The 27087-nt window shown below is 46.8% G+C and overlaps 1 protein-coding gene across 1 annotated transcript; it reads left to right on the forward strand.

The window, feature by feature from the left end:
• Positions 1–8421: 8421 nt before the first annotated feature.
• LOC311131805 (histone-binding protein RBBP4-like) lies at positions 8422–27082 on the forward strand (the record flags this gene model as incomplete). The annotated part of the gene is made up of 5 exons (XM_084164936.1): positions 8422–8540; positions 20593–20740; positions 20878–21023; positions 22750–22923; positions 27045–27082. Coding segments are annotated over exons 1-5 (522 nt in total), but the record flags the coding sequence as incomplete, so codon positions are not given.
• Positions 27083–27087: the final 5 nt, after the last annotated feature.

Genomic DNA, 27087 nt, shown 5'->3' on the forward strand with positions numbered 1-27087 from the left:
TGTTGAGACCCTCCATGCTGTTGAGACCCTCCATGCTGTTGAGACCCTCCATGTTGTTGAGACCCTCCATGCTGTTGAGACCCTCCATGCTGTTGAGACCCTCCATGCTGTTGAGACCCTCCATGCTGTTGAGACCCTCCATGTTGTTGAGACCCTTCATGCTGTTGTTACCCTCCATGTTGTTGAGACCCTATGGTCCTATAGGAGGCTGAACCCTCCATGCTTTTGAGACCCTCCATGCTGTTGAGACCCTCCATGCTGTTGAGACCCTTCATGTTGTTGAGACCCTCCATGCTGTTGAGTCCCTCCATGCTGTTGAGTCCCTATGGTCCTATAGGAGGCTGAACCCTTCATGCTGTTGAGACCCTCCATGTTGTTGAGACCCTCCATGCTGTTGAGACCCTCCATGCTGTTGAGACCCTCCATGCTGTTGAGGCCCTCCATGCTGTTGAGACCCTCCATGCTGTTGAGACCCTCCATGTTGTTGAGACCCTCCATGCTGTTGAGACCCTCCATGCTGTTGAGACCCTCCATGCTGTTGAGGCCCTCCATGCTGTTGAGACCCTCCATGCTGTTGAGACCCTCCATGCTGTTGAGACCCTCCATGTTGTTGAGACCCTCCATGCTGTTGAGGCCCTCCATGTTGTTGAGGCCCTCCATGCTGTTGAGACCCTCCATGCTGTTGAGGCCCTCCATGCTGTTGAGACCCTCCATGCTGTTAAGACCCTCCATGCTGTTGAGGCCCTCCATGCTGTTGAGACCCTCCATGCTGTTGAGACCCTCCATGCTGTTGAGTCCCTTCATGCTGTTGAGTCCCTATGCTCCACTAAGAGGCTGAACCCTCCATGCTGTTGAGTCCCTCCATGCTGTTGAGACCCTCCATGCCGTTGAGACCCTTCATGTTGTTGAGACCCTCCATGCTGTTGAGTCCCTCCATGCTGTTGAGTCCCTATGGTCCTATAGGAGGCTGAACCCTCCATGCTGTTGAGACCCTCCATGTTGTTGAGACCCTCCATGCTGTTGAGACCCTCCATGCTGTTGAGACCCTCCATGCTGTTGAGTTCCTCCATGCTGTTGAGACCCTCCATGCTGTTGAGACCCTCCATGTTGTTGAGACCCTCCATGCTGTTGAGACCCTCCATGCTGTTGAGACCCTCCATGCTGTTGAGGCCCTCCATGCTGTTGAGACCCTCCATGCTGTTGAGACCCTCCATGCTGTTGAAACCCTCCATGCTGTTAAGACCCTCCATGCTGTTGAGACCCTCCATGTTGTTGAGACCCTATGGTCCTATAGGAGGCTGAACCCTCCATGCTGTTGAGACCTTCCATGCTGTTGAGGCCCTCCATGCTGTTGAGGCCCTCCATGCTGTTGAGGCCCTCCATGCTGTTGAGACCCTCCATGCTGTTGAGACCCTCCATGTTGTTGAGACCCTCCATGTTGTTGAGACCCTCCATGCTGTTGAGACCCTCCATGCTGTTGAGACCCTCCATGCTGTTGAGGCCCTCCATGTTGTTGAGACCCTCCATGTTGTTGAGGCCCTCCATTCTGTTGAGTCCCTCCATGCTGTTGAGACCCTCCATGCTGTTGAATCCCTCCATGCTGTTGAGACCCTCCATGCTGTTGAGGCCCTCCATGCTGTTGAGACCCTCCATTCTGTTGAGACCCTCCATGCTGTTGAGGCCCTCCATGCTGTTGAGTCCCTCCATACTGTTGAGGCCCTCCATGTTGTTGAGACCCTCCATGTTGTTGAGACCCTCCATGTTGTTGAGACCCTCCATGCTGTTGAGAAAAAAGTATCAACAATTTAACGTGACCTTATGGGGAGAGCGAGAGTGACAGATGTAATGATGACGTGAGACGAGACGATTGGATTATTATATACATTCTCTAATTCAACTTCTCTCTCTACATACAATGGCTTGACAAAACAACCCTAATATGAATGAAGAAAATATCCATGGAAGGGTGATCCAAAAGGGAATGTTAGTTGGGTGTATCTACACGGTGAAAAACATCTCCACATTTGGCTTTGTATTCACACACATCTACTCCCTGCTCTTAAGCAAGAGGGCTAAGCTCATTACATCCATGGTCTTAATAATGTTAATATATTACGTTTTGACCAGTTCAAAGCCAGGCTGAAACTCTCCCCAAAAGCGTCTTTATCAACAGGATCATATCGACCTTTCAGGTTAGAATGTGGTTTAAACATCAAGGAGTAAAACTGTGGCTTAACCGAGACCTCTGTGGGTTAACTGAGACCTCTGTGGGTTAACTGAGACCTCTGTGGGTTAACTGAGACATCTGTGGGTTAACTGAGACCTCTGTGGGTTAACTGAGACATCTGTGGGTTAACTGAGACATCTGTGGGTTAACTGAGACCCTGTGGGTTAACCGAGACCTCTGTGGGTTAACTTAGACCTCTGTGGGTTAACCGAGACCTCTGTGGGTTAACCGAGACCTCTGTGGGTTAACCGAGACCTCTGTGGGTTAACCGAGACCTCTGTAGGTTAACCGAGACCTCTGTGGGTTAACCGAGCCCTCTTTGGCTTAACCGAGCCCTCTGTGGGTTAACCGAGCCCTCTGTGGGTTAACCGAGACCTCTGTGGGTTAACTGAGACCTATTCTTAGTTTTTCGAGGAACGGCCCGGCATGTAAATCCATCTCTCGTGAGGTATTAGCTACAATATATGCTGTCCAGAAACTATTCCACAATGGGTGGTACCACATACACATAGTTCTGCAGTAGACTCCTCATGCTATAAAAACACCTGTTGCCAGTCAACATGCATGAGGACCTGTCTGCCTGCCCTGGACATACTTAAACCAGGAGTGGTGATGGGGGGGGGGGGAATCCATAGTTACATATCGGGATATTATTTTTGATGATACTGTATATCGTATCGTTTTGACAATATCACAATATTATTATAGTTTCTGTCCCTACACCAAAATTCCTGTATTTTTCCTTCATATCTTGTTGTCTATGTTCTTTTTAAATAGGGAAACAATTTTGTTTTCAGCACTTTTATTCACATGACTGATCAAAACTTGTTTTCTCACGCTCTCTCCTCTCTCTGCAGCAGACATATTAGTGAGCAATATGTTTGGAACATCAAATCGCAATACAATCACAGTATCGAATCGCAATACATATAGAAAACTGAGAATCGCAATACATATCGTATCGGCGCCTAAGTATTGTGATAATATTGTGAAGTCCCTGGCAATTCCCAGCCCTAACCAGGAGTGGACAATTCCCATTTATGACTAATCCATAATGTAATAACTGCCAGTAATGTAATAGCTTTTTCATTTCTAAAGTATTTCCTGCCCCCCTAGAGATAGAGAGAGAGAAAGAGAGATATAGAGATATATAGAAGTTTTAGCACCCCTGTCACTATAGTCCACACCAGTCTCCTGGCCAGCATTGCAGTGAGGTGGTCGTCCATCAGAAGTTCAGCAGAGAGGAGACATCATAAACACACTGAAGGAATGAGTGTGTGTGTTCGTGAATTTTAATCACCAGAGAGGTAGAGGCAGCAGGTGTCTGTGTGTGTGTTTTGTGCGAGTGTTTGTCTATATTACTACTAACAAGAGAGGTGGCGACAGCAGGATAACTATAGGGTTACCACCACACAGTCCTGTGTACGTTAATGTACTGAACGAACAGCGCCACCAGCAGGTAGAGGAAGAGCAGGAACTCAAACAGCAGGCTGCTGTCCAATGGGAGGTCAGGGATCCGGGAGCGACGGACAGGTTCCGGGTTGTTGAAGGCCGAGAGGGGCGTGGCCGAGAGACCCACACAGTTACTGCTCCTATACATTTACATTTTAGTCATTTAGCAGACGCTCTTATCCAGAGCCACTTACAGTTAGTGAGTGCATATATTATTTTTAATATTTTTTTCATACTGGCCCCCGTGGGAATCGAACCCACAACCCTGGCGTTGCAAACGCCATGCTCTACCAACTGAGCTACATCCCTGCCGGCCATTCCCTCCCCTACCCTGGACACCAATTGTGCGCCGCCCCATGGGTCTCCCGGTCGCGGCCGGCTACGACAGAGCCTGGATTCGAACCAGGATCTCTAGTGGCACAGCTAGCACTAGGGAGAGTGTGTGTGTTTGTGGTGCAGTGTGAGTTGGCTACAGGAATAGGACTAGGTGTCTGTAGCCTGGTCCCAGATGTGTGCTCTTACCAACTCCATTGATGTCACTGTCAAGCCAAACATTTAGCATCACCATGAGTGACAAGGAGTTGGAATGATGGAACAATCATACCGGGATTCAGGCTAGGGTCTGCAGCAGAGAGGAATGTGTGTGGGAGTGTGTGTGTGTGAGAGCGTGTGTGTGTGTGAGAGCGTGTGTGTGTGTGAGAGCGTGTGTGTGTGTGAGAGTGTGTGTGTGTGTGTGTGTGAGAGAGATAGTGAGCGGAAGAGAATGTTTTGGCGAGAACATAAGATCTCTCTCCTCCTATCTGTGTTTCCATAGCTTCTTACCTCTCAGGGGAAATATTTCAGACAAGGTAAATATTCTCTACTTCCCCTCAGTCACATTAATTATGTTTCTGACAAACCTAACCTCTACTGTGATAGAGAAGATGAGAGAGAATATTAAAAGGCAGGTATCTTTACATCACTGGTTAGAACATTTGGCCAGTAGAAGAAGAAGATATGACTGTCTTGTGGTAGTTGCAGACTGATAGTCAACTTTAACATTTTGCTCAAAGGGGGTCTGATCAAATAGGCCTCCACATTTAATTTCCCATGGAGCCTTGTGTAAATAAGTAAAGTATGTGTGTGTGTGTGTGTTTGGGGAGGGGATGTTAAGCCTGCTTGTTGTGGTACAGTACTGCACCCCGTCCGTGTGTGTGTCTCTGTGTCGTCCCCCCTCATCTATTCCTCATCTGTTCCTCGGTCCGTTGCTGAGGCTGTCTCCTACCAGCGTCTGTTGTTGAGGGCAGAGCGAAGCGGCTCTGCTGCTATCTACTCTGCCCTCTCCTGCCCCCCGGGCATGGACTGGCATGGGCACCACCTCAACACCCACAGCCAGTCCTCCACTGCAGGCTCCTGCTGCCTAGACCAGCACCCAGAGACCACCGTAAGAACAGAAGACAACATGGTCTATACAACAATAACAACAACGGGTCACTACAGAGACGGACAGAGAAGAAGTCATTAAAGGACCGGGTAATGTTCAGAAGGCACAACACGTAAGAAAACACAGTGAAACAGGAGGTAGAATAATATCTGAACTTGTGCAATATCACACGCTTGTGTTGTTTTTTTCATTGCAACATATTGTTATGGTGTGCTCTAATGAACACAACCCAGCTTCAATCAAGCACATCAATAGAGGACAGCATCAACAGGGTTGAGTTCAGATGGATGACAATGCACACGTTGATGTTAGTAGTAGGCTTAATGTAATGAATAGAGACGATATGATTAATTTCTAGACTTACCTGGCAGAGAGACACATAAGATAATATCTAGACAATTTCTTTAAATCTGAACTTTTGACAATGTTGTTCTCTACTGAACACAGCCCGGGCACACACACACACACACACACACACACTTTACAATGACAGAGAGAGAGAGGTGAGCGACTACATCTAACTTAGATAGAACAAGATACCCAAACCAGGTTATCCCAATCCTTTGGTGTGTGTGTGTGTGTGTTTGTGTGAATGTATGGACAATGGAGGTATATATAATATAAAACTACTTCTATCTATCTATCTATCTATCTATCTATCTATCTATCTATCTATCTATCTATCTATCTATCTATCTATCTATCTATCTATCTATCTATCTATCTATCTATCTATCTATCTATCTATCTATCTATCTATCTATCTATCTATCTATCTATCTATCTATCTATCTATCTATCTATCTATCTATCTATCTATCTATCTATCTATCTATCTAATCTATCTATACCCATTTCATGATGTTTTGCCGCAAGCTAAATGCAAAAAAACTTAAACAAATAGTTAGGACCAATGAGAGTAGAGCTACTGAGTTCGGACTTCACACACACATGTCCACATACAGTGGGGAGAACAAGTATTTGATACACTGCCGATTTTGCAGGTTTTCCTAATTTTATCATAGGTACACTTCAACTGTGAGAGACGGAATCTAAAACAAAAATCCAGAAAATCACATTGTATGATTTTTAAGTAATTAATTTGCATTTTATTGCATGACATGTCTGGCAGACATATCAGTGTGGATGACGGATCACCACCTCAAGCTGAACCTCGGCAAGATGGAGCTGCTCTTCCTTCCGGGGAAGGACTGCCCGTTCCATGATCTTGCCATCACGGTTGACAACTCTGTTGTGTACTCCTCCCAGAGTGCGAAGAGCCTTGGCGTGACCCTGGACAACACCCTGTCGTTCTCCGCTAACATCAAGGCGGTGACCCGATCCTGTAGGTTCATGCTCTACAACATTCGGAGAGTACGACCCTGCCTTACACAGGAAGCGGCACAGGTCCTAATCCAGGCACTTGTCATCTCCCGTCTGGATTACTGCAACTCGCTGTTGGCTGGGCTCCCTGCCTGTGCCATTAAACCCCTACAACTCATCCAGAATGCCGCAGCCCGTCTGGTGTTCAACCTTCCCAAGTTCTCTCACGTCACCCCGCTCCTCCGCACACTCCACTGGCTTCCAGTTGAAGCTCGCATCTGCTACAAGACCATGGTGCTTGCCTACGGAGCTGTGAGGGGAACGGTACCTCCGTATCTTCAGGCTCTGATCAGTCCCTACACCCAAACGAGGGCATTGCGTTCATCCACCTCTGGCCTGCTGGCCCCCCTACCTCTGCGGGAGCACAGTTCCCGCTCAGCCCAGTCAAAACGGTTCGCTGCTCTGGCACCCCAATCGTGGAACAAGCTCCCCCACGACGCCAGGACAGCGGAGTCACTCACCACCTTCCGGAGACACTTGAAACCCCACCTCTTTAAGGAATACCTGGGATAGGATAAAGTAATCCTTCTACCCCCCCCACCCCCCTTACCCCACCCCAAAGATAGAAAAAAATATATATATATATATTGTAAAGTGGTTATCCCACTGGCTATAAGGTGAATGCACCAATTTGTAAGTCGCTCTGGATAAGAGCGTCTGCTAAATGACGTAAATGTAAATCTAAAGAATGTATTATTACATTTCTTATCCAGCAGGGGGCAACCTTCTAACATAAATTGTGCATCTATCTTATATTTTACATTGTAGTCATTTAGCAGACGCTCTTATCCAGAACGATTTACAGGTAGTGAGTGCATTCATTTTTCATACTGGCCACCGGTGGGAATCGAACCCACAACCCTGGCGTTGCAAGCGCCATGCTCTACCAACTGAGCTACACGGGACATCTTGACATGTTCTCCGGAACACAAGTCCTGAAGGTATGGCTTTGCATATAGAATTACATTCTTTATAATGTATTGGGAAGTTATATGTTTATTGTTATTATATGGTCTTTCTGCGGAATTTTATTTACACTTTTGAGAACATTTAGAGGGACCAGTATTCAACATGTTCCAAGAATGCCTAGCTAAGGGTGAGATGATTACTACCATGAAACAAGGGGTTATTTCCTTAATACCAAAACCTGATAAAGATCCCATTTTCATAGATAATTGGAGACCTATTACATTATTAAATACAGACTATAAATTGATAACTTTAGCATATGCTAATAGACTTAAAATGGGCCTAAACCACCTTATTAATGAAACCCAAACTGGTTTTATGAAAGGTCGCCACATCAGCTGTAACATTAGGTTTGTTTTAGACTTGATTGAATACGCTGATTCAATTGACTCAGAGGCTATTATTTTATTCCTCGACTTTTGTAAAGCATTTGATACAATTGAACACAAATTCCTAATACATTCGTTGTACACTTTTGGTTTCGCGACTAGCTTTGTCTCTGTTATCAATATGTTTTACAAAGAGAATAATAGTTCCGACAAAAAATCTTTCGCATTCTTTTGGTACTGACATTACGTCAGAGCAGGCACTCTTGCTGATTGGTGGGCCCAGCGCCTCTTTTGCTGATTGGTGGGCCCAGCGCCTCTCTTGCTGATTGGTGGGCCCAGCGCCTCTCTTGCTGATTGGTGGGCCTAGCGCCTCTCTTGCTGATTGGTGGGCCCAGCGCCTCTCTTGCCGATTGGTGGACCCAGCGCCTCTCTTGCTGATTGGTGGGCCCAGCGCCTCTCTTGCTGATTAATGGGCCCAGCGCCTTTCTTTCTGATTGGTGGGCCCAGCGCCTCTCTTGCTGATTGGTGGGCCCAGCGCCTCTCTTGCTGATTGGTGGGCTCAGCGCCTCTCTTGCTGATTGGTGGCCCAGTGCCTCTTTCCGTGTCGATGTTGGCGCGAACGTATTGACGGTGTACGAGACACAAAGCGCGTTTGTAACATTTTATCCAACTATCTAATGTGCCCATTGAGGTAGCCAGACCAATTCAAGATTTCCTAGTCTGTGCCGTCGATTCGTTATAATGGCCGATAAGGAAGGTAATGGTCATTTTGTGGCTATGTTACTGTTTTTATAGCGATGTAAAAGCTTGCTAATCAGCTAGCTAGTAGCTACAGATTAATGCTAACGTTACCTTACTAGCGTGCAAATGCGCCGGGTGCTGGAGGCCTGGTCGGATACATTCCACCACACTTGCCGCTTACCCTCTGGCCAAATATACTCCTCTCGTCTGTGCTCTGACTTTCATTTTGGCGAATGTAGTTAACTAGCTAACTTTGCTAACCTGCTAGTTACGTAGGGAGCTAACTAGTAACGTTAGTATGTATTCCCATACCTTGTCTTAGTTTAGGTAACTAGCTAGTTAGCTTGCTAACTGCTAGGTGTCATTGAAGTCTGATAACATTTGATTCGTCACGTAACGTGCAGGTATAAAATATGTAGTGAAATGCTTAACGTTACGTGTTAGCTCCCTAAACATTGCAGTACAATTATCAATAATAATAATAATAATCAACAGGTAATTAGAAGGTAGCTAGTATGCATAGTAAGAAACAGTTATGTACACAATATGATATACAGTTAGGGTTGAGAAATATTAAGATAGGATCGTCCATCGACGATGATTGATAGCCGTCGTCGATGGTGAAGACATCGTGATTTGACAGGTTATGGTTTAATCTATTTGAACTTGATTGGCGGCGCACTGTAGTCTAGACCGAGCAGAGAATTACACCAAAGCAACTCAATGTCCAGTCAGAAAATATTATCTCGCTCTCTCTGATGCATTTTTATTTAACTAGGCAAGTCAGTTAACGACAAATTCTTATTTACAATGATGGCCTACACCGGCCAAACCCGGACGACTCTGGGCCAATTGTGCGCTGCCCTATGGGACTCCCAATCAAGGCCCGTTGTGATACAGTCTGGAATCGAACCAGGGTCTGTAGTGACGCCTCAAACACTGAGATGTAGTGCCTTAGACCGTTACGCCATTCGGGAGCCCATGACCTTGTAGCCTAAAGTAAACCTATTCAGTTATATATATATATATATATATATATATATATATATATATATATATATATATATATATATATATATATATATATATATATATATATATATATATATACATACATACATACATACATACATACATACATACATACATACATACATACATACATACATACATACATACATACATACATACATACATACATACATACAGTACCAGTCAAAAGTTTGGACACACCTACTCATTCCAGAGTTTTTCTTTTTACTGTTTTCTACGTTTACATTTTATTCATTTAGCAGACACTCTTATCCAGAGAAACTTACAGTTAGTGAGTGCATACATTTTTCATACTGGCCCCCCGTGGGAATCGAACCCACAACCCTGGCGTTGCAAACGCCATGCTCTACCAACTGAGCTACAGGAGGCCTACATTGTAGAATAATAATGAAGACATCAAAACTATGAAATAACACATATGGAGTCATGCAGTGAGCAAAAAAGTGTTAAACAAATCAAAACATATTTGAGATTCTTCAAATAGCCACCCTTTGCCTTGATGACAGCTTTGCACACTCTTGGCATTCTCTCAACCAGCTTCACCTGGAATGCTTTTCCAAAACATGCACTTGTTGGCTGCTTTTCCTTCACTCTGCGGTCCGACTCATCCCAAACCATCTCAATTGGGTTGAGGTCGGGGGATTGTGGAGGCCAGGTCATCTGATGCAGCACTCCAACACTCTCCTTCGGTAAAATATCCCTTACACAGCCTGGAGGTGTGTTGGGTCATTGTCCTGCTGAAAAACAAATGATAGTCCCACTAAGCTCAAACCAGATGGGATGGTGAATCGCTGCAGAATGCTGTGGTAGCCATGCTGGTTAAGTGTGCCTTGAATTCTAAATAAATGACAGTGTCAACAGAAAAGCACCCCCACACCATAACACCTCTTCCTCCATGATTTACGGTGGGAAATACACATGAGATCATCCGTTGACCCACACCGTGTCTCACAAAGACATGGCGGTTGGAACAAAAATCTTACATTTGGATTCCAGACAAAAGGACACATCCACCAGTCTAATGTCCATTGCTCGTGTTTCTTGGCCCAAGCAAGTCTCTTCTTATTATTGGTGTCCTTTAGTAGTGGTTTCTTTGCAGCAATTCGACCAGGAAGGCCTGATTCACACAGTCTCCTCTGAACAGTTGATGTTGAGATGTGTCTGTGACTTGAACTCTGTGAAGCATTTATTTGGGCTGCAATTTCTGAGGCTGGTAACTCTAATGAGCTTATCCTCTGCAGCAGAGGTAACTCTGGGTCTTCCATTCCTGTGGCGGTCCACATGAGAGCCAGTTTCATCATAGCGCTTGATGGTTTTTGCGACTGCACTTGAAGAAACTTTCAAAGTTCTTAATTTTTCGTATTGACTGACCTTAATGTCTTAAAGTAATGATGGACTGTTGTTTCTCTTTGCTTATTTGAGCTGTTCTTGCCATAATATGGACTTGGTCTTTTACCAAATAGGGCTATCTTCTATATATCCCCCCTACCTTGTCACAACACAACTGATTGGCTCAAACAAATCAAATGTTATTTGTCACATACACGTGTTTAGCAGATGTTATTGCGGGTGTAGCGAAATGCTGGTGCTTCTAGCTCCGACAGTGCAGTAATATCTAACAAGTAAAATCTAACAATTTCACAACATATACACAATACACACAAATCTAAGTAAGCAATGGAATTTAAGAATATATACATATATGGACAAGCAATGACAGAGCGGCATGGACTAAGATACAGTAGAATATTATAGAATACATATCAAATCAAATCAAATCAAATTTTATTGGTCACATGCGCCGAATACAACAGGTGCAGACATTACAGTGAAATGCTTACTTACAGCCCTTAACCAACAGTGCATTTATTTTAAACAAAAAAGTAAGAATAAAACAACAACAAAAAAGTGTTGAGAAAAAAAAAAAAAAAAAAAAAAAAAAAAAGCAGAAGTAAAAAATAAAGTGACAGTAGGGAGGCTATATATACAATAGAATAAAGTGACAGTAGGGAGGCTATATATACAGGGGGGTACCGTTGCATAGTCAATGTGCGGGGGCACCGGCTAGTTGAGGTAATATGTACATGTGGGTAGAGTTAAAGTGACTATGCATAAATACTTAACAGAGTAGCAGCAGCGTAAAAAGGATGGGGTGGGGGGGCAGTGCAAATAGTCCGGGTAGCCATGATTAGCTGTTCAGGAGTCTTATGGCTTGGGGGTAGAAGCTGTTGAGAAGTCTTTTGGACCTAGACTTGGCACTCCGGTACCGCTTGCCGTGCGGTAGCAGAGAGAACAGTCTATGACTAGGGTGACTGGAGTCTTTGACAATTTTGAGGGCCTTCCTCTGACACCGCCTGGTATAGAGGTCCTGGATGGCAGGGAGCTTTGCCCCAGTGATGTACTGGGCCGTACGCACTACCCTCTGTAGTGCCTTGCGGTCAGAGGCCAAGCAGTTGCCATACCAGGCGGTGATGCAACCAGTCAGGATGCTCTCGATGGTGCAGCTGTAGAATTTTTTGAGGATCTGAGGACCCATGCCAAATCTTTTTAGTCTCCTGAGGGGGAATAGGCTTTGTCGTGCCCTCTTCACGACTGTCTTGGTGTGTTTGGACCATGATAGTTCGTTGGTGATGTGGACACCAAGGAACTTGAAGCTCTCAACCTGTTCCACTACAGCCCCGTCGATGAGAATGGGGGCGTGCTCAGTCCTCTTTTTTTTCCTGTAGTCCACAATCATCTCCTTTGTCTTGGTCACGTTGAGGGAGAGGTTGTTGTCCTGGCACCACACGGCCAGATCTCTGACCTCCTCCTGGGGTGCAAAAGAGCAAAATATATAACAATATAGGGATGAGGTAGTTGGGTGGGCTAATTTCGGATGGGCTGTGTACAGGTGCAGTGATCGGTAAGCTGCTCTGACAACTGATGCTTAAAGTTAGTGAGGGAGATAAGAGTCTCCAGCTTCAGAGATTTTTGCAATTCGTTCCAGTCATTGGCAGCAGAGAACTGGAAGGAATGGCGGCCAAAGGAGGTTGGCTTTGGGGATGACCAGTGAGATATAGCTGCTGGAGCGCAGACTACGGGTGGGTGTTGCTATGGTGACCAATGAGCTAAGATAAGGCGGGGATTTGCCTAGCAGTGATTTATAGATGGCCTGGAGCCAGTGGGTTTGACGACGAACATGTAGTGAGGACCAGCCAACAAGAGCGTACAGGTCACAGTGGTGGGTAGTGTATGGGGCTTTGGAGACAAAACGGATGGCACTGTGATAGAATACATCCAATTTGCTGAGTAGAGTGTTGGAGGCTATTTTGTAAATGACATCGCCGAAGTCAAGGATCGGTAGGATAGTCAGTTTTACGAGGGCATGTTTGGCAGCATGAGTGAAGGAGGCTTTGTTGCGAAATAGGAAGCCGATTTCTAGATTTAACTTTGGATTGGAGATGCTTAATGTGAGTCTGGAAGGAGAGTTTACAGTCTAACCAGACACCTAGGTATTTGTAGTTGTCCACATACTCTAGGTCAGACCCTTTGAGAGTAGTGATTCTAGTCGGGTGGGCGGGTGCCAGCAGCGTTCGATTGAAGAGCATGCATTTAGTTTTACTAGTGTTTAAGAGCAGTTGGAGGCTACGGAAGGAGTGTTGTATGGCATTGAAGCTCGTTTGGAGGTTTGTTAACACAGTGTCCAATGAAGGGCCAGATGTATACAAAATGGTGTCGTCTGCATAGAGGTGGATCTGAGAATCACCAGCAACAAGAGCGACATCATTGATATACACAGAGAAAAGAGTCGGCCCAAGAATTGAACCCTGTGGCACCCCCAAAGAGACTGCCATAGGTCCAGACAACAGGCCCTCCGATTTGACACATTGAACTCTATCTGAGAAGTAGTTGGTGTACCAGGCGAGCCAGTCATTTGAGAAACCAAGGCTATTTAGTCTGCCAATAAGAATGCCGTGGTTGACAGAGTCAAAAGCCTTGGCCAGGTCGATGAAGACGGCTGCACAGTACTGTCTATTATCGATCGCGGTTATAATATCGTTTAGGACCTTGAGCGTGGCTGAAGTGCACCCATGACCAGCTCGGAAACCGGATTGCATAGCGGAGAAGGTACAGTGGGATTCGAAATGGTCGGTGATCTGTTTAACTTGGCTTTCAAATACTTTCGAAAGGCAGGGCAGGATGGATATGGGTCTGTAACAGTTTGGATCTAGAGTGTCACCCCCTTTGAAGAGGGGGATGACCGCGGCAGCTTTCCAATCTCTGAGGATCTCAGACAGAAAGAGAGGTTGAACAGGCTAGTAATAGGGGTTGCGACAATTTCGGCGGCTAGTTTTAGAAAGAAAGGGTCCAGATTGTCTAGCCCAGCTGATTTGTAGGGGTCCAGATTTTGTTGCGCTTTCAAAACATCAGCTGTCTGAATTTGTGTGAAGGAGAAGCGGGGGGGGGGGCATGGGCAAGTTGCAGCGGAGGGTGCAGAGTTGGTGGCCGGGGTAGTGGTAGCCAGGTGGAAAGCATGGCCAGCCGTAGCAAAATGCTTGTTGAAATCCTCGATTATTGTAGATTTATCGGTGGTGATAGTGTTTCCTAGCCTCAGTGCAGTGGGCAGCTGGGAGGAAGTGCTCTTATTCTCCATGGACTTTACAGTGTCCCAAAACTTTTTGGAGTTAGTGCTACAGGACGCAAATTTCTGTTTGAAAAAGTTAGCCTTTGCTTTCCTGACTGCTTGTGTATATTGGTTCCTATCTTCCCTGAAAAGTTGCATATCGCGGGGGCTATTTGATGCTAATGCAGTACGCCACAGGATGTTTTTGTGCTGGTCAAGGGCAGTCAAGTCTGAGGAGAACCAGGAGCTATATCTGTTTTTAGTTCTGTATTTTTTGAATGGGGCATGTTTATTTAAGATTGAGAGGAAATTACTTTTAAAGAACAACCAGGCATCCTCTACTGACGGAATGAGATCTATATCCATCCAGGATACCTGGGCCAGGTCAATTAGGAAGGCCTGCTTGCTAAAGTGTTTTAGGGAGCGTTTGACAGTGATGAGGGGTGGTCGTTTGACCGCGGACCCGTTACGGACGCAGGCAATAAGGCAGTGATCGCTGAGATCCTGGTTGAAGACAGCGGAGGTGTATTTAGAGGGTAAGTTAGTCAGGATGATATCTATGAGGGTACCCATGGTTACGGATTTAGGGTTGTACCTGGTAGGTTCGTTGATAATTTGTGTGAGATTGAGGGCATCTAGTTTGGATTGTAGGATGGCCGGGGTGTTAAGCATATCCCAATTTAGGTCACCAAGCAGTACGAACTCTGAGGAAAATGGGGGGCAATCAATTCACATATGGTGTCCAGGGCACAGCTGAGGGCTGAGGGGGGTCTGTAGCAAGCGGCAACAGTGAGAGACTTATTTCTGGAAAGGTGGATTTTTAGAAGTAGAAGCTCAAACTGTTTGGGCACAGACCTGGATAGTATGATAGAGCTCTGCAGGCTATCTCTACAGGAGATTGCAACTCCACCCCCTTTGGCAGTTCTATCTAGACGGAAAATATTATAGTTGGGGATGGACATTTCAGAATTTTTGGTGGCCTTCCTAAGCCAGGATTCAGACACTGCTAGAACATCAGGGATGGCGGAGTGTGCTAACGCAGTGAATAACTCAAACTTAGGAAGGAGACTTCTGATATTAACATGCAAGAAACCAAGGTTTTTACGGTTACAGAAGTCAACAAATGATAGCGCCTGGGGAGTAGGAGTGATACTGGGGGCTACAGGGCCTGGGTTAGCCTCTACATCACCAGAGGAACAGAGGAGGACTAGAATAAGGATACAGCTAAAGGCTTTAAGAACTGCTCTTCTAGTGCGTTGGGTACATAGAATAAAGGGGGCAGATTTCCGGGCGTTGTAGAAAAGATTCAGGGCATTCTGTACAGACAAGGATATGGAAGGATATGAGTAAAGTGGAGGTAAACCTAAGCGTTGGGTAACAATGAAAGAGATAGCATCACTGGAGGCACCGATTGAGTCGGTCTCCGCGTGTATGGGGGGTGGGACAAAGGAGCTATCTAAGGCAGGTTTAGCTGGGCTGGGGGATCTACAGTGAAATAGTACAATTAGAAATAACCGAAACAGCAATAAGCAAACCATATTGACATGGGAGAGAGGCATAAAGCAATCACAGGTGTAATTTGAGAGAGCTAAGACAACAGCTGGTAATGACGACACAGTTTGAGCTGAGGCTAAACATAAACAGGATGCGGTACCGTATAAAGGAACCGTCCAGCAGGCATCAGCTGTATAGCTGAGTTATCATAAGGTCCGGTGAACAGCAATAGGATAGTTCGGAGGTAGTTCGGGGGCTGCTAAAGCACTAGCGAGCAAGAGGCCACGGCTAGCGTGTGCTAGCGGGCTGGGGCTAGCAGATGGAATCTTCGTGGTCGACGTCGTAACGGGAAGCCTGTTGTAACCACATCAGACGATTTCGTCGGCAGACCAGTCGTGTAGGATCGGCGGGGCTCCGTGTCAACACTAGGTGGTCCCGTCCGGTTGACAGAGAGGTAGATAGCCGGGAGATGGGCCTAACTCAGGATGATTAGCCAAACCACAACGTCCATTTTGTTGCAGCTAGCTGGTAGCGATGAATCCGGAGTTAAAGGTCCAGTGATTCAGTGATTCCGGCAGAAAAACTGATATATTCTGGGTCGATAGCGCGCTGTGCAGACTGTGCAGACTGGCCGATAATAGTCCAGGCTAGAGCTGGCTGGTAGGTAGTGCAGGCCACGGACAATGGTGTAATACCGCTAACGGTAGCTAATAGCAAGTAGCTAGTTAGCTGGCTACTCCCGTCCGGTAGACCGAGAGGTAGATAGCCGGAATATGGGCCTGGCTCTAGGCTAGCTCGAGGCTAACTGGTGCTTGCATCGGGGGCAGTGGTGATTAGCCAAACAGCAACATCCATTCGGTTGCGGCTAGCTAGTTGCGATCCGGTGATTTATGTCCAGTGATTAAATTATTCCGGCAGAAAAATCCAATGTTCTGGGTGAAATACCGCTAACTGTGGCTAACAGCAAGTAGCTAGTTAGCTGGCTAGCTAGTTTCAACTGGAGCCTTGCTGTCGGAGGCCGAGTAGTTGCCATACCAGGCGGTGATGCAACCAGTCAGGATGCTCTCGATGGTGCAGCTGTATAACGTTTTGAGGATCTGAGGACCCATGCCAAATCCTTTCAGTCTCTTGAGGGGGAATAGGCTTTGTAGTGCCCTCTTCACGACTGTCTTGGTGTGCTTGGACCATGTTAGTTTTGTTGATGATGTGGACACCATCGTTGTCGGTGATCAGGCCTACCACTGTTGTGTCGTCAGCAAACTTAATGATGGTGTTGGAGTCGTGCTTGGCCATGCAGTCATGGGTGAACAGGAAGTCCAGCATCCAGTTGCAGAGGGAGGTGTTTAGTCCCAAGGTCCTTAGCTTAGTGATGAGCTTTGAGGGCACTATGGTGTTGAATGCTGAGCTGTAGTCAATGAATAGCATTCTCACGTAGGTGTTCCTTTTGTCCACGTGGGAAAGGGCAGTGTGGAGTGCAATAGAGATTGCATAATCTGTGGATCTGTTGGGGCGGTATGCAAAGTGGAGTGGGTCTAGGGTTTCTGGGATAATGGTGTTGATGTGAGCCATGACCAGCCTTTCAAAGCACTTCATTTACATTTACATTACATTTTAGTCATTTAGCAGACGCTCTTATCCAGAGCGACTTACAGGAGCAATTAGGGTTAGGTGCCTTGCTCAAGGGCACATTTACGTCATTTAGCAGACACTCTTATCCAGAGCGACTCACCAATTGGTGCGTTCACCCTATAGCCAGTGGGATAACCACTTTACAATTTTGGGGGGGGGGGGGTAGAAGGATTACTTTATCCTATCCCAGGTATTCCTTAAAGAGGTGGGGTTTCAAATGCCTCCGGAAGGTGGTGAGTGACTCCGCTGTCCTGGCGTCGTGAGGGAGCTTGTTCCACCATTGGGGTGCCAGAGCAGCGAACAGTTTTGACTGGGCTGAGCGGGAACTATGCTTCCGCAGAGGAAGGGGAGCCAGCAGGCCAGAGGTGGATGAACGCAATGCCCTCGTTTGGGTGTAGGGACTGATCAGAGCCCGAAGGTACAGAGGTGCCGTTCCCCTCACTGCTCCATAGGCAAGCACCATGGTCTTGTAGCGGATGCGAGCTTCAACTGGAAGCCAGTGGAGTGTGCAGAGGAGGGGGGTGACGTGAGAGAACTTGGGAAGGTTGAACACCAGACGGGCTGCGGCATTCTGGATGAGTTGTAGGGGTTTAATGGCACAGGCAGGGAGGCCAGCCAACAGCGAGTTGCAGTAGTCCAGACGGGAGATGACAAGTGCCTGGATTAGGACCTGTGCCGCTTCCTGTGTAAGGCAGGGTCGTACTCTCCGAATGTTGTAGAGCATGAACCTGCAGGAGCGGGTCACCGCCTTGATGTTGGCGGAGAACGACAGGGTGTTGTCCAGGGTCACGCCTAGGCTCTTCGCACTCTGGGAGGAGGACACAGCGGAGTTGTCAACCGTGATGGCGAGATCATGGAACGGGCAGTCCTTCCCCGGGAGGAAGAGCAGCTCCGTCTTGCCAGGGTTCAGCTTGAGGTGGTGATCCGTCATCCATACTGATATGTCTGCCAGACATGCAGAGATGCGATTCGCCACCTGGTTATCAGAAGGGGGAAAGGAGAAGATTAGTTGTGTATCGTCAGCGTAGCAATGATAGGAGAGGCCATGTGAGGATATGACAGAGCCAAGTGACTTGGTGTATAGGGAGAAAAGGAGAGGGCCTAGAACTGAGCCCTGGGGGACACCAGTGGTGAGAGCACGTGGTGCGGAGACAGCTTCTCGCCACGCCACTTGGTAGGAGCGACCGGTCAGGTAGGACGCAATCCAGGAGTGAGCCGCGCCGGAGATGCCCAGCTCGGAGAGGGTGGAGAGGAGGATCTGATGGTTCACAGTATCAAAGGCAGCAGACAGGTCTAGAAGGACAAGAGCAGAGGAGAGAGAGTTAGCATTAGCAGTGCGGAGAGCCTCTGTGACACATAGAAGAGCAGTCTCAGTTGAATGACCAGTCCTGAAACCTGACTGGTTTGGATCAAGAAGGTCATTCTGAGAGAGATAGCAAGAGAGTTGGCTAAAGACGGCACGCTCAATAGTTTTGGAAAGAAAAGAAAGAAGGGATACTGGTCTGTAGTTGTTGACATCAGTGGGATCGAGTGTTGGTTTCTTGAGAAGTGGAGCAACTCTCGCTCTCTTGAAGACGGAAGGGACATGGCCAGCGGTCAAGGATGAGTTGATCAGCGAGGTGAGGTAGGGGAGAAGGTCACCGGAGATGGTCTGGAGAAGAGAGGAGGGGATGGGGTCAAGCGGGCAGGTTGTTGGGCGGCCTGCAGTCACAAGTCGCAGGATTTTATCTGGAGAGAGAGGGGAGAAAGAAGTCAAAGCATAGGGTAGGGCAGTGTGAGTAGGACCAGCAGTGTCATTAGACTTAACAAACGAGGATCGAATGTCGTCAACCTTCTTTTCAAAGTGGTTGACAAAGTCATCCACAGAGAGAGAGGAGGGGGGGGCGGGGGGGGGGAGGATTCAGGAGGGAGGAAAATGTGGCAAAGAGCTTCCTAGGGTTAGAGGCAGATGCTTGGAATTTAGAGTGGTAGAAAGTGGCCTTAGCAGCGGAAACAGATGAAGAAAATGTAGAGAGGAGGGAGTGAAAAGATGCCAGGTCGGCAGGGAGTTTAGTTTTCTTCCATTTCCGCTCCGCTGCCCGGAGCTCTGTTCTGTGAGCTCGCAATGAGTCATCAAGCCACGGAGCTGGAGGGGAGGACCGAGCCGGCCGGGAGGATAGGGGACACAGAGAGTCAAAGGATGCAGAAAGGGAGGAGAGGAGGGTTGAGGAGGCAGAATCAGGAGATTGGAGGGAGAAGGATTGAGCAGAGGGAAGAGATGATAGGATGGAAGAGGAGAGAGTAGTGCGAGAGAGAGAGCGAAGGTTGCGGCGGCGCATTACCATCTGTGTAGGGGCAGAGTGAGTAGTGTGGGAGGAGAGCGAGAGAGAAAAGGAAACAAAGTAGTGGTCGGAGACATGGAGGGGAGTTGCAGTGAGATTAGTAGAGGAGCAGCATCTAGTAAAGATGAGGTCAAGCGTATTGCCTGCCTTGTGAGTAGGGGGGGACGGTGAGAGGGTGAGGTCAAAAGAGGAGAGAAGTGGAAAGAAGGAGGCAGAGAGAAATGAGTCAAATGTGGACATAGGGAGGTTGAAATCCCCCAAAACTGTGAGGGGTGAGCCATCCTCAGGAAAGGAACTTATCAAGGCGTCAAGCTCATTGATGAACTCTCCAAGGGAACCTGGAGGGCGATAGATGACAAGGATATTAAGCTTAAATGGGCTAGTGACTGTGACAGCATGGAATTCAAATGAGGAGATAGACAGATGGGTTAGGGGAAAAATTGAGAATGTCCACTTGGGAGAGATGAGGATTCCTGTGCCACCACCCCTCTGACCAGATGCTCTCGGGGTATGCGAGAACACATGGTCAGATGAGGAGAGAGCAGTAGGAGTAGCAGTGTTTTCAGTGGTAATCCATGTTTCCGTCAGCGCCAGGAAGTCGAGGGACTGCTTCATGGCTACAGATGTGAGTCGGTAGTCATTTAGGAAGGTTACCTTAGTGTTCTTGGGCACAGGGACTATGGTGGTCTGCTTGAAACATGTTGGTATTACAGACTCAGTCAGGGACAGGTTGAAAATGTCAGTGAAGACACTTGCCAGTTGGTCAGCGCTTGCTCTGAGTACACGTCCTGGTTATCTGGCCCTGTGGCCTTGTGAATGTTGACCTGTTAAAAGGTCTTACTCACATTGGCTACGGAGAGCGTGATCACACAATTGTCCGGAACAGCTGGTGCTCTCATACATGCTTCATTGTTGTTTGCCTCGAAGCGAGCATAGAAGTAATTTAGCTTCTCTCTCTCTCTCTCTAGGTGCTTTTGATGATGCGGTGGAGGAAAGGGTGATAAATGAGGAATATAAGATCTGGAAGAAGAATACGCCTTTCCTCTATGACCTGGTGATGACCCACGCTCTGGAATGGCCCAGCCTCACCGCCCAGTGGCTGCCTGATGTATCCAGGTATACACACACACACAACGTTAACAAGAAATCTCAAACACACCTTATGCATTCTTCGTTTTGGCCTTAAACTACCCATTGATGCCACGTTGTCCGTCCTGCTTCCTGTTTTGTTGCTGTCTCTGTTTGTTTACCAGGCCCGAGGGGAAAGATTTTAGCGTGCACCGCCTGGTTCTGGGCACGCACACGTCAGACGAGCAGAATCACCTGGTCATCGCCAGCGTACAGCTGCCCAATGACGACGCCCAGTTTAATGTTTCGCACTACGACAGCGAGAAAGGCGGTGAGACGCACTCATGCTCATTGCACACACAGACAGACACACACACTATGGGTGTGAACGTTAAAAACAGAACTGAATCCTTAACGTTAAGAAAACTGGAAAAACTATATATTTTTATTATTAAAATGACAGTGCAGTTATCACCAAACTACCTCTAACGGGTCCCGATCATCATCATAAAAGGAAAACGTGAAGAAATGGGTAACACTGTAATGTTTGGCGAAGGAGATGTGCATCTGAAATGATTTGCCATGGATATAAAGCATGTCATCAAGTTTGGAGAAAAAGCACTGATTACTGTAATGATTGCGGTTGATATGCAGCCATTGTCAATGGCCTACTTGAGTTGCAAGGTAATTTGCTAAATGAAAGACAGCAAGCGCCATTTCAGCCGCGGGTCACACTACTGAAACAGGTGGGTCCTTCTCATAAATATCACCGTTCACCGTTTACTCCCGTTTCAACAGGGTGTTATTCCCTTTAGAATGGGAGTTGAGACATTCAGTTAACGGCGTTAGAAAGCTACAATTCTTTTTTTTAACTAGTAGATACTCACATTTGGGGAGTTCTTTTGCCCTGTTTGATTTGTAAGCTTAAACCCGGTGGGAAGGCTTTTGTTAAAGTCCATAGACTAATGAATCTGCTATTTGCCTTCATCAAAACAATGTTTTTGTTGCATATTTCAGTCTGGGGGGGGGGTTGGAACCTATTCTAAATGGCAGTCCCCCCCCCCCCCCCCCCCCCCACAAAAAAAAGCCCAAAGTAGATGAGATGCATTTATTATTCCAAAACTCCAGCTCGTTGTTAGAACACATTTTCCCTATTTTAATCAACCAGTCCATATTGAATTCGTGATAAAGCTGTTGTGATTTGGCAAGGAATGTAGCTTGTCTACAGTATGCCGTCAGTGAGATGGGCAGTCATTTCTGTAGGGACTAATGGGTTCGCGGCGTGCGTATGTGTAGAGGGAGCGGTTGGATCGAAATTGAGCGAGAGAGGCGGCCTGTAATGGAGGGAGAGAAGAATGGAGGGGAAAACAACTGTGATCACTTGGCTAGGTATTTTTAGACTTTTTTTTTTTGTGAGTCGCTAATGCACGTAACAAATGGAAGTGGAGGTGAATTAACGGTTGTCTTCCAGACGAAATGACACCTGCCCCAAGCAGATTCCAGATACCGCCTACTGTATGACTGCCGTAGAACTTCATTGCCCCCTAGTGGTCACACCACGCAATAGGACGTGGAATTTTATGATTGTTATTTTTTTTATTTTTTTTTGACGCTCTTATCCAGAGCGACTTAAAGGAGCAATTAGGGTTAAGTGCCTTGCTCAAGGGCACATCGACAGATTTTTCACCTAGTCGGCTCGGGGATTAGAACCAGCGACCTTTCGGTTACTGGCACACCGCTCTTAACATTTACATTTACATTTTAGTCATTTAGCAGACGCTCTTATCCAGAGCGACTTACAGGAGCATTTAGGGTTAAGTGCCTTGCTTAACCACTAAGCTACATGTTCTTTTCGTTTTAACGGAAACCGATAAATGGCAGTTTTAAACGTGAAGAAAATGTGTCCATTTGTCACATCCCTAACACACACACACACACACACACTAGAACACACTTCTCAATGCCATCCAATCCAAGACTCTACCTCGGCTTGTAAAAGTTAAGGAATCTACTTTGCCATAGTACATAATGATAAAATTGTCTCCTTCTCTCTGTAGAGTTTGGAGGTTTTGGCTCAGTGAGTGGGAAGATCGAGATAGAGATCAAGATCAACCATGAAGGAGAGGTGAACCGGGCCAGGTACATGCCCCAGAACCCCTGCATCATCGCAACCAAGACCCCCACCTCAGACGTACTGGTCTTCGACTACACCAAGCATCCCTCCAAACCTGGTAAGGTCTGGAAAAGAATAGAGAGGGTTCCATTAGCTGGTCCCTCCCCTTTAAAACCTCCTCCCTAACCCCAACGAATAGAGAGGGTCCCATTAGCTGGTCCGTCCCCTTTAAAACCTCCTCCCTAACCCCAACGAATAGGGAGGGTTCCATTAGCTCGTCCCTCCCCTTTAATACCTCCTCCCTAACCCCAACCCATGCACAGATCTGGAAGTTGGTAATGGCTGCAAGTGTTTTTCAGTTGGCTTCCATTAGGTTTAGGAGAACCGCTGCCACAATAGCATGGCATTGTGTTGAAGTTCAATGTTAAAATCTAAATCTCCCTACCATCATATCGAAGCCAGTTTGACACCAATGTCGGTGAATGATTGGCGGTACGGTACACAACTGTACCCTGGTCTGGCCGTTACCGAGAACCACGTACTGGGTTATTAACAGGGTCGTCAGACGATAGCCTCCGTGAAGTGACCATTGGACGTAAAAAAAAATGTCAGATTGACTTAAGTTGGTTGGTGCAACAGTTTTTATAAAATATATAATTTAATCGCTCTCACGTGCCCATTTATATCTGTTAAGAACCAACTATGTGCTACATTTTTTTTTTAGCATTTCTGGCGCTGGGCCAATTGTGCGCCGCCCTACGGGACTCACGGCCGGTGGTGATACAGCCCGGGATAGAACCCGGGTCTGTAGTGACACCGCTAGCCCTGCGACGTAGTGCCTTAGAACGCTGCCCCACTCGGGAGGCCCTCTCCTGTTGTGTTGACATTTTTAATCCAAGTGTGTGCTGCTCAACAGTGCCAAACTCACAACTCTTGACATTTTGATTGTCTTGATTGTATTTGCTGCAACGCTTTAGGCTAGAAATAAGCTGTAGAAGACGCGGGCTCCAGTGTACATGGGGAGATCTTTGTTTAGTCTCTGGCTGAGTTATTTCACCCTTTTATAAATCAATGATTTAACTTTTTTTTTTTTTTTTTTTTACTTTGCTTTCAATGGGAATTGAGTCATATTGTACAATGTAAGACTGTCGCAATCAATTGAGCTATTTACCTTTTGCAAACTGCATGCAATTGCTTTTGACTATCCATGGTAAATTCTAAACATACTATAATAGTTCATAACAGACCAGGGTTTAAACCAGCAGACCAGGGTTTAAACCAGCGGACCAGGGTTTGAACCAGCAGACCAGGGTTTAAACCAGCAGACCAGGGTTTAAACCAGCAGACCAGGGTTTGAACCAGCAGACCAGGGTTTGAACCAGCAGACCAGGGTTTAAACCAGCAGACCAGGGTTTAAACCAGCAGACCAGGGTTTAAACCAGCAGACCAGGGTTTAAACCAGCAGACCAGGGTTTGAACCAGCAGACCAGGGTTTAAACCAGCAGACCAGGGTTTAAACCAGCGCACCACCTGTGCCATTAAGGCCTTTTGGGCGAATTAAAGGTTACAGTGGCACTGCCAACAACAGACTTTTGATTGCTAAAATAATCAGGTGTTGTATAATGCACCTTTTAACAGAAAGTCACCTTCCGGTGTAAAAACCCATGGAAATCCAGGGCATGACATTAACTATTTTAGCCACTCTTCCTTCGGACAAGTAGGACAGATTATTTATATATATATATATATATATATATATATATATATATATATATATATATATATATATATTAATTATTATTATTATTATTATTTGAAAACATGTTTTTTTACTTGTCCCAAAGCTCTAAGTAAAATACTGCACTAATAGGCTACTGTATAAAACACCCTTGTAAAAAAATCTGAAATGTAATAACAAACTATTTTTTAAAGTGAGAAGTACCAGGGCTCGACAATAACGCTTGTCCGCTTGTCCGCTTGCCCGGCGCAAATAAACAAAATAAAGGTCGGACAAGCAGATTATAGATTTAAGTTCCCCCGAATGGAATCACAATATCAAACAATTGGGCTGCTCCGATCAAAATTGGATCCAAGTGTCCTCTGGATGTGCTGTGCTGGGCTGGGCTGGGCTGGGCTGGTCTGGGCTGGGCTGGGCTGCGCTGGGCTGGGCTGGGCTGGGCTGTGCGCTGTCCTCCCAATCTCTGCATCGGAATAGAATTAATGTAGGCCTTCATTGACTGGCACTAGCGGTCTTTCAATCATGCGGTCGCAAGATGCGTTTTTTTTTTTTTAGATCAAAGCGAGGGCTTGTGCACATTTGTTGATATTCATTGCTAGTTAGTGAGTCATTTGCCCAGTTATAGCTAATATTTGGTCAGCAATAAAAATCCTGTAAAAAGTCAGGTGTGCATCACCTGTGTGTGCCAGTGGGCCGTTGCCAGAGGAGAGAGACATTTTGGGCAGCAGGTAAAATAGTGATATACAATAGATTAGCGAGAGAACCAGCCAAACGACACTATGTTTTGAGTCGGCTATCTCGCTAGTTGACTATTTAACTATTAGCGTGTATTAATGTCAGTAACATATCCGGAGTCCTAAAATAGCTTTCCACCGGCACATGTGTATAACGGCAAATGGTCGACACGCAGTTGATATACGGGCGCACAGTTGATGAAACCAGTGCTGCAAACTGCGGTTGTAAAACCGTCTCTCAAGCGCTCAAAATTGGCTAAGATTCTCCTCTATTCAATACTGGCCATGTTCAAAAATATTCTAACTCCTATGCTGTCAAGATCTCCCCTGAACACTAAACAGTTGGCTACCTCGCCCACCTTAGCTTTTTGATCCCTGGTTCATTGAATGAGGGAATTTTATTTTATAAAGACATAAAAAGTTGTAATTGTAATGTTGCAGGGTGGTCATCCCACCTCCAGTAGAGGACAGGAGAGCTACTGCGGGTGCAGATTTTTTGCTCCAGCCCTGCTCGAACACACCCCATTGTAAAAAAAAAAAAAATCAGCTGCTCAACAGGACCTTGATAAGCTGACTGGTGTGTTTTTGAGCAGGGTTGGATCAAAAGCCTGCACACCCAGTAGCTCTCCAGATGGAGTTTGAATCCTGAGCAACCTGCATACACATTGTTTGAAGTAAAATAGACCAACATAGCTACTGTAGTAGGTCAAAGCTGTGTGCTGGAAAACCTTGGTAGAGCATGGGTGGAATAGGCATGGTGGCGCTGGAAAACCTTGGTAGAGCATGGGTGGAATAGGCATGGTGGTGCTGGAAAACCTTGGTAGAGCATGGGTGGAATAGGCATGGTGGTGCTGGAAAACCTTGGTAGAGCATGGGTGGAATAGGCATGGTGGTGCTGGAAAACCTTGGTAGAGCATGGGTGGAGGAGGCATGGTGGTGCTCGTGTGGATTGGTGGTGCTCGTGTGGATTTCCTTCCTTTTTTGTCTTCACACCAATGCCTACTTCTCACACAAAACCGTTTTTTTTGTTTTTAATTGTACTGTATTTTAGGTAACATGTCCTTTATCGAAATGGATAACATGGTAGCCAATATAACCAGTGTGCCCTCTGCTCCACCACGGTTAACCAGTGCCCTCTCCTCCACCACGGTTAACCAGTGCCCTCACCTCCACCACGGTTAACCAGTGCCCTCTCCTCCACCACGGTTAACCAGTGCCCTCTGCTCCACCACGGTTAACCAGTGCCCTCTGCTCCACCACGGTTAACCAGTGCCCTCTCCTCCACCACAGTTAACCAGTGCCCTCTGCTCCACCACGGTTAACCAGTGCCCTCACCTCCACCACGGTTAACCAGTGCCCTCTCCTCCACCACGGTTAACCAGTGCCCTCTCCTCCACCACGGTTAACCAGTGCCCTCTCCTCCACCACGGTTAACCAGTGCCCTCTGCTCCACCACGGTTAACCAGTGCCCTCTGCTCCACCACGGTTAACCAGTGCCCTCTGCTCCACCACGGTTAACCAGTGCCCTCTGCTCCACCACGGTTAACCAGTGTGCCCTCTGCTCCACCACGGTTAACCAGTGCCCTCTGCTCCACCACGGTTAACCAGTGCCCTCACCTCCACCACGGTTAACCAGTGCCCTCTCCTCCACCACGGTTAACCAGTGCCCTCTCCTCCACCACGGTTAACCAGTGCCCTCTGCTCCACCACGGTTAACCAGTGCCCTCACCTCCACCACGGTTAACCAGTGTGCCCTCTCCTCCACAGACCCTTCAGGAGAGTGTACTCCTGACCTGCGCCTGAGGGGACA

The sequence above is a fragment of the Coregonus lavaretus genome (assembly GCF_964263955.1).
Source record: "Coregonus lavaretus genome assembly, chromosome: 7".
Lineage (NCBI taxonomy): Eukaryota > Metazoa > Chordata > Actinopteri > Salmoniformes > Salmonidae > Coregonus > Coregonus lavaretus.